The sequence below is a fragment of the Pempheris klunzingeri genome, chromosome 20 (genome assembly GCF_042242105.1).
Source record: "Pempheris klunzingeri isolate RE-2024b chromosome 20, fPemKlu1.hap1, whole genome shotgun sequence".
NCBI classification, from domain to species: domain Eukaryota; kingdom Metazoa; phylum Chordata; class Actinopteri; order Acropomatiformes; family Pempheridae; genus Pempheris; species Pempheris klunzingeri.
In genome coordinates this window covers 13,222,260-13,230,669 of record NC_092031.1, presented here as the reverse complement: position 1 = coordinate 13,230,669, position 8,410 = coordinate 13,222,260, and the positions used below count along the sequence as shown (strand labels likewise).

General features: G+C 41.1%; 1 protein-coding gene across 1 annotated transcript; it reads right to left on the bottom strand.

Annotated features, from left to right (window-relative positions):
• Positions 1 to 80: 80 nt before the first annotated feature.
• On the bottom strand, positions 81 to 8,207 carry pdpk1b (3-phosphoinositide dependent protein kinase 1b). The gene is made up of 14 exons (XM_070851787.1): positions 8,073 to 8,207; positions 5,735 to 6,025; positions 5,475 to 5,517; positions 5,227 to 5,364; positions 4,939 to 5,083; positions 4,735 to 4,832; positions 4,536 to 4,611; positions 4,355 to 4,423; positions 4,016 to 4,112; positions 3,696 to 3,869; positions 3,362 to 3,579; positions 3,070 to 3,127; positions 2,546 to 2,698; positions 81 to 2,405 (listed from the first exon to the last, which is right to left on the bottom strand). Exons 1-14 carry the CDS (start codon positions 8,094 to 8,096, stop codon positions 2,292 to 2,294), a joined length of 1,698 nt encoding a protein of 565 aa, XP_070707888.1. The 5' UTR covers positions 8,097 to 8,207; the 3' UTR covers positions 81 to 2,291.
• Positions 8,208 to 8,410: the final 203 nt, after the last annotated feature.

The following is an 8,410-nucleotide window of genomic DNA, read 5'->3' as shown; positions in this document are numbered from 1 at the left end:
GAACATGTACTTTCAGAGCATCCCAGACCGGTGATGTTTGCATTAAAGTGTGTATAAAAGTAATTTCCACGACACAAAAACACTGATAATGGGCCGATACTTTATTTACATGCTGCAAAATGTGAAATGCCATAGCCACTGAATGCTGCTGCTTTCACTGTGTCATGACTGCGGTTGTTAACAGAAGACAGGACACATGGCTTTATTTGTATGCCTAAATCCCTACATGCTTTAATTACTGGACTACCAAGCATTAAGTGGAAAATTCATCATTCAACATCTACTGACCTAGCGCACAAATAATCAGAGAGAGAATGAACAGATTCATTAAATTATCAGAATATGATTAAATCACTGAGCAAATAGAAAATGTATGATATAGTAAGAAAAAAGCTGTAAAATATTATAGTTTACAATAATTATTCACATTCAAAGGCTTTACATCTCAATACATACACAACATGGCCCCTGAACATGACTTCAATCCAAATATGATTCATATATTAGAATTTAAATAACACAGAATGAACTAGAGGCTAAACAATAGCCATCAAATAACCTTATACAAGAATAAAAATACAAAAACTGTATCCTAATATCATTGCATTACTTGCTTCAGATTTTAATAATACATCATCTGTACATCACAGTTCTAGTCAGTTACAAGCCAGGTAGAGTTTTCCATACACAATGTAACCGACTGCCATCGACTTGATTCAAACAATTTTTCTAACTAGAAGAAAACACTTCTCTAGTGCTTCCTCAACTTTATAGACAGATACAGCAATTTCATCGGTTATTTGGATCAGAGAGATATCCTTTAACTGACATCCAACCACATCGTGCCCCGGGCCCCAGGGCCAGAGGGTCCTATTCACCTATACTCCAGTCACACACTGCACACACAGACTCAGCTGAAGGAAGAGGACCTTTGGAAAGGACCTTAAGGTAATATGTCAAAAATTAAAAGCATTATGATAATACATATTGCTAAAACAAGAGCACAAGTTAAATCAATCGCTTTAATTTCTATTGGGCCAAACGTCAGAATGAAAACAAAAAAGAGAGACGGGCCAATGAGCCTGATAAGGCAGTCCTGCCATCTTGTCCAGGGACAACAGCTTTACTGTGATTGCTTCAGAGAATGATAGTATGTGTATGTATCTCTGTTGATGAAGGTTTTCTGTTCAGCATGGGGTGGTCAGCACATAAGATTTTGTTGTTTTCAACAGGACGTACTGAAGATGAGCCAACTATCCCACCGAAAAAAGAAGTTGAAGAATTCACACCACAAAGAAATAGCCAGTGAATGGTACAGAACAGCCAAATCACCCAATAATATTTGCTATGGTTGCCAATGCAGTCAAAAATACCCACCTTTAAACTTGAATAAAACTATATCTCCAGTGCCCTAGGAGAGAGAAGCGGACAAGGCTGAGCTACAAAACTGGCCATGCAGGAAAGATAAGCAAGTTATGATTGGGAAGTACAAGCTAGTGGCATGTTTACCCGCCCCCTGTTAGCAATACATCCTCAGTAACGGCAACGGAAGGCTCACACTTAAACAGAGACTGATTCAGACCCATGTCTCACTGCAGACTGGCACTCTGCTTTGTTACGTCGACACCTTAATTGGACTGCAATAAGCAAGTACCAAGAAACTAAAAAAAAACAAACAAAAAAAACTCAAATACCGTGGGAACATTTGGGCTCTGACAAAAATATATGTAGGATTTGAGTTTGGTAAACGTGTGAGACTGAATCAGCTTACAGTATCTGTTACAACTATGGAGTATACGCATTAGAAGTGGGGCCTGACTACAGCTTGCACGCATGATGTAGGATTAGGATATGGTTGAATTAAGATAGGCTCTGGTTCACAAAAGCTAGATTTTGTGTTATGGTATCATTAAAGCAGGAAACCAGTCCTTGCATTTGAGATAGTCCTAGCGGTACCCAAGCTTGTGCCACTCTACAGGACAAGCTTCCCCCTCTCTTCCCCCCCTGCAGAATGTACAAAAAGCAGATGTGCATGGTGGCAGTCTTATCATCCATACATGGAAAAATGCAATAGAAGCCTCACAGAGAGCACAAAGAACAAGCAAAGCAACCCTGAATCCAAAGTTGTATTTTTCCCATGGTTCTACTCAGGAAAACAAACAAGGTCTAGATGCCAGCGTCTCTAAGAGTTTGTTTACATTGCGGTGATGAAGGGCACTAAAGAGGGTGTTACTCTGCTCAGTGATTGGCCTCAGAGCTAAAGAGGAGTGGCCACAGGAGGAACTGTGCTCCTATAGACCAGGGTTTTGGTGCCTTTGATAGATCTTTCTCCACACTTCCTGGATCTTCTTGCACCATCTGTCAGCATTTCCGCTGGGGTCCATCAAATAGTATGTTCGGTTAGGCTGCAAATATGACAGAAAATAAAATCTATATTAAAGAAGGGAAACAAGATAAGAGAACAGGTTCTAAACAGTGGGCAAATATCAACAAGCAACTGGAGGAAAATGTGCTGGACAGACATCAGAAATAAACAGTCATGTACCGTGTGAACAAAGAAGGTTTTGAAGTTCTTGGCCTCAGGGCGTAGCTCTAGGGACCAAGGAATCTCCCCTTTCAGGACCTTGTTGACAGGATCCACATAGTACAGGTGTGGTCCTTCAGTGAGAAGCAGCTGTCTCCGTCGGGCAAACAGACCCTACAATGGAATGCCATACGTCTTGAGACATTATTTCACCAACAGAGGGAGCTGTGAGGCCAATGACACTTTCCTCACCAAAGCAAGGAATTCCCCTTTACTTCCTTCATGCTACCATTCAGAGCAATGCCATGGGAGGTGACTTTGTTTATGCTGAACCAAGTTTAACTAGAAAACCTGTTTACAGTTTACTTTGAAACTATTACAAAACACAGCCACTGTATGGACTGGTTGGCAGAAAACTCTTAACCTATAAAGAAGGTCCAACTGAAATGGATTAATATTATTATAAATTAAAAGAATATATAATAAATACACAACAAATATAAGTAATATACAAATCTCAAATATACTGGCTAGAATTCGCTCACCTTTCGTTTATCCACTGGGCCCATTTTCAGGATCAGGTTATTCTCCACAAACTGGTGCCTGTGTAAATAAACCAGAGCAGATTACTGACACCCCCCTTTCGCTCAAAGATGAATTTTTCCTCAACAAGTACATGTAACAACATCCAAACATGAAAATATCATAAATTCACTTTGCTCCACATGTCTGGGACACTATCATGGCCTTGATCCAAGACTTATTCAGAATTAGATAAAACAATGAACACCACTCAGATTAGCAGGTAGACAAAGCTGAAACATCGGAGGGGTTTACCAGGGGTTTCCAGTGGTCTGTTTGTCCAGCAATAGCTGTTTCTCTTCTTCAGTGAACTGCAGGTCCAGCTCAAAAGAGTTATTGTCCAGGTCGTGGATGTACTGCTCAATATTGCTGCTTGACCTCTGCGGGGGTGTGGATTCGTGAGGCGACAGGGAGTGTGATGAGCTGGACTGAGCAACCTGCATGTTGCTGAACTGGCTCAGGAGGTCATCGTACTGAGATTGGAAATGAGACAGGTGAGAAAAGGTATAGGGATGTTTGGCTGAAGATTTGTGGTTTGTTCAGAGTTTGGGGAAAATCTATGTCCTTCAGCCATAATGAAATATCTTACGTTTCCATAGCAGTCCTCATCATCCTCAGACATTGCTGGCAGGTAGGGGGTGAGCTTGGGGGGTGTCTGTACGTGGAGGTCACTCCAGGAGATGGTGTCAAAGAAGGGGTGCTGCTTCAAAGGGTCGTACCCTCCCATCTCTTCACACCCAATCCGCTTGGAAGGGTCCAGTGACTGAGGCAAAAAACAGAAACCACATGAGTCTTCATTCATAACCAACACTAGCCCAGACAACTTATATACTACAATAATGTCCTGACAGATATCGATAACATTTAATTGTATCTTAAGTGTGTGAATTGGGGCACTTGATGACCTACCAAAAGCTGTTTGACAAGATCCTTGGCTTTGGGGAAGAATTTCTCAGGGAATTCATACTCCAGCTTTATTATCTTCTGGAATATTAGGTATTCATTTCTACAACATATGACACGAGAGGAATAAGAGAGAGAAAAAAAAAAAAAGACTGTTAGAGAAGTGTAGCTAGATTCATATTACTGAGGAAAGGTTATTCTCACGCCTAGCATTTGTTGCTCTTCAAATAACCTTTATCAGTAAACCTTAATGGGGAAAAATAGCAATACAACATAATCAACTATTATTAAAGCATGAATCAATGAGGATTAACTGAGCCATGAAAACATCATCTTAGCACTTACCCAGCTCTGAACGGTGGTAAACCAGCCACCAGCTGATAGATAATACATCCCAAGGCCCAAAGGTCAGAGCTAAAACGTAAAAATACAGAAATAAATTCATAGATGTGCTGGCACCCATATCTGACAAACATAAAAAAGTATTAGCATGTGTGTCAGCTGCATGATGACCAAACCTTATTACCTTTTGCAGGCTGATTTCTCCGTTAGCAGCTCTGGAGACACATACTGTGCTGTTCCAACAAAGGAGTTTGCTCTCGCTGCCAAACGATGCAAATAAGTGGTAAATAGACATGAATACTGCTCAGAGAAAGTAACATTCTACAGTCATGCCACTAAATCACCTTAACATTATTTAAAATGAAATCAGGGTTGTGGTTTACCTTGTTTACTGTCTGATGATAACTGTTTTGCTGTCCCAAAATCTGTTATCTGGATGTGCATCTCTTCACTCAGAAGAATATTCTCTGGTTTCAGATCTCTGAAATTACATAAGACGGAACTTATGAGCAACAGAAATGCTTAACAGCTGCAAAAAAGGACAGAATTATCATTATGGATGACAAGTAATGGAGGTGAAGTCTTACCTGTGTATTATCCCCTTATTGTGTAAGTATTCTAGAGCACAAACAATTTCAGCTGAGTAGAACCTAGTACAGGTCTCATCAAATGAACCTATTTTGCGAATGTATTTCAGGAGCTCTCCATTCTTAGCGTAGCTGAGACCAAAATCTATGAAAGTTAGTTAAGGAAAATGTGATTACTGGAAATAAATTGTTAAAAACTTTGTTGCACATAAACGTCACAACAACATTAATAACAACAAGTTATTAATATACAACAAGCTTTGACAAACTCAACTTGTAAAAGGATACACAACTTCTCATCATCTTGAAATGTGAAGTAGAGCTTGACGAAGAATGGATGATCTAGATTTGACATCAAATCCCTTTCTCTTTTCACGTACTGGGCTTTGTTCTCCTTCATAATATGGCGCTTCTCTAAAATCTTAACTGCAGGAGAGAAAAGAAATTTTAGGATATTATGGCAAAAGTACAACCAACAATATTTCTGTCTTGATGATTAAGTGTAATTCACCAAAAGCTGGTGAATTATTACTTACTTGCATATTCTTTCCCTGTTACCTGCTCTCTTGCCAGGACAACCTTAAGACGAAACAGCAGAAAAAAAATAACATAAAATGGCATCTTACTTTTTGTCAGGCTTGAGAGAAAATCTGGTGTCTCTTTGGGCTCCCTTTTGTCAATTCACCTCAAATGAACTGAGGATGACTCATCCAAGTAGATTAATCAAAAGAATGCTAGCATGTAGCAACATCTACCCAGGTATAATTCAAAAGCTAAGGGGATGCAAGTTACATACCGTCGAGAAGGAGCCCTCTCCCAGTATCTTGCCAAATCTGAAGTCCTCTGGCTTCTTTTTGCGTGGCTGAGGGGCCTGGACAGCCGACTGTGTGCGGAGGTCTGAGCCCTGGCTGCTGGCAGACGCTCCTACAGCACGGGCCTCTGAGGCTGAGCCCTCCATGCTGGGACAGTGGCTACTGCTTGCGCCTGGGATAGCAAGTGGCGAGCAGGAGTCAGGGTGGTTTCTTACCATTGATGGATGCGAGCAGGAACAGATGACAACGCTGGGCTGAATGGGCACAACATCATACTAGAACAGGAGAGGAAACATTGACAATATCAGTCAGCAGGGTGACACAGTTGTAATTATTGTTTTAAAATGTCCACATGAAATTGATAGTTAATCGTCACTTAAGAAATATGGAGTGTGCATCATAATGTACAACTGCCAAAATGCACCATTTAATATGATTAACCCTTCACTGTCGCTGTCTCTTGGCATGTAGGCTCACCATATCTAGCAACCATGTGAATGCCTCTCAACAACAGTAAGAGGTACTTCCAGTATCAATATGTATAAACAAAATGTAATGTTTTGCTGTTCAGCACTTTGAACTATCATTTGAGCTGGAATTTGTAGGTGTTATCATCCTGTTGTAGGTATTATCATCCTTGCTCAGCTATAGTGCCTCATAAGTTATGTTTTTTGAAATCCCTTAAATAAGATGACATACAAACAAATTGTAAAAATTTACATATTTCCCAGCCAAGACTTATATATACAATTTGTTGCATTTTCTGATGCAGCATGCAGCATAATGAAAACATCATCATATACTACAATAACAAGCAATTACCTCAACCATTTTCAGAAAATGTGTATACAACATTACGTGAGGCTAAGAGGATCTGGATCTTAAAGAGTACACCCACTTTCCAAGGTCATCGACTTAAAATTTCCCGGAGCTAACACTCTTGGCAGGATATCATAACTTAAATATAAGATTTCAAGAGAGACCACTTGAAGAGCAAAGTCTAAAATTGATAACGACATGAAAAGACTACAGAAGAAGCAGCTCCTGAGCCTGGTGGTCCCACCCTCCAATGTTAAAGTTGGAAGAAAAAAAAAAGGCTACGTCAAAGTTACTGCTTTTGAGAGACCGCTTTAACAACTACCACGACTGAATTGAAAAATCCTCCAACTTGTGTGTATATGGTCAAATAGACATGGCAGCTAACGCAAACAAACATTGGCGAGAGACCCACAGGGTGATTGTCAAAAACTCAAAGCATACAGCGACAGGTTGTGCCTTGTGACAAACCCTTTGGTGCTTCAATCAAAGATAGTTATTTTTAACTTACTGACCTACTGAAACACTCAGCACTGTTGTTGTTCATCTTACTAGAGAGTTAACGCTAGTTAGTTCAGTTGGCCTAGCTCCTTCTCATTCAAAACCAAGGTGTGGCCATTTAGCTGCCTTATCCGGACTTGACTGCATGGTTGCCAACTAGTCGTGTAACTATCTACTGACACATTACTATTAGTCAGCCACATACTGGTTGATAGAAAATGTCAGCTAACGTTAACCCTAACCCTGAGTACTCGGGTAACAACAGGCCTGTGTGAACTTTCTTTGCTAACTAACGCCTGCTAGCACGCTAGCGTTAGCTCCTCCTGCCTTGTCAAATAACGCCGGCCATCACTGACAGCCAGTTATAAACTTAACGCTAACAGCCAGGCAACTGGCTAACGCTAGCAAGCCAGGTAACACACAAGCAACTTCACAGCCATATGCAGTTTTCATGTAACTTTGCTTAATCGTTCTCAAAGATAGTGTGTCGACATTAACATCCAAAGTGAAAAGTTAATGGGCTGACAGTCGAAGCACACAACGTTAACCTTAGAAAGCTATCTTTCTAACCAAAGGTGGGACGCAATAAAGCTAACGTTAGCTTGTTAGCAAGCAGGAGCATCGCTCGAAAGCGCGAACATGTTCAGCTAACGTCAGCCAACAGATAACGCTACTAACCAAGGGGAAATGGTCAAACATCCAATAAAACTAATACCAGGCACTAGTAAATGCAAAACCGGCACCGAATAATTCGACGAACCTTTAGGCGTGAATCAACCCAGGTGGTGGACAACCCCGGTGAACGTAGCAAACATTAGGTGTTGTGTTAGCCACCATTAGCGAGCTAACGCTGCTAGTGAGTCGTAACGTTAAACGATCTTTTGCGGCTAGCACCGCTCTCCAGATGAAGGCCCGACCTAACTATTTGTTGTCAAACAGCCGCCACACTATACATTTTGAGCACCGGCTTCGAGCCGATATACACGTTAAAGTAGCAACACTCACCAGCTGACTTGTAGCTCTTGCCATGGGAGTTTTCCACGAGTATTTATTTGGAATAAAATAATTAGAGAAGCTCCAGTAATGGCTGCCTCTGCGCCTTCATTTTCGAGCTGTGACGTCGTTCCACAACAATGTTACCGCAGGACAGCAGAGGAGAGTCCCGCTGTGTCCGCCCCCCTCGCCACATTTACAACCTACTGAACTTCATCTCACTGATACACACTCAGCCACACGGCAGCGGCTGCTGATATATTCAAATCCCGCAGTCAACGTGGCCTTCAAACTACCTTTGCGCCATTCTGTTTTACACTGACTTATAAAGTATTGCGGCGAGGTTTATC

Excerpts from the sequence above, each read along its gene's own strand:
- pdpk1b (XM_070851787.1), bottom strand. The coding sequence starts at position 8,096 with ATGGCAAGAGCTACAAGTCAGCTG. Across the intron at positions 5,518-5,734 it reads GAGAGGGCTCCTTCTCGACG|GTTGTCCTGGCAAGAGAGCA; the intron begins GTATGTAACTTG and ends TTTCGTCTTAAG. Across the intron at positions 5,365-5,474 it reads AACAGGGAAAGAATATGCAA|TTAAGATTTTAGAGAAGCGC; the intron begins GTAAGTAATAAT and ends TCTCTCCTGCAG.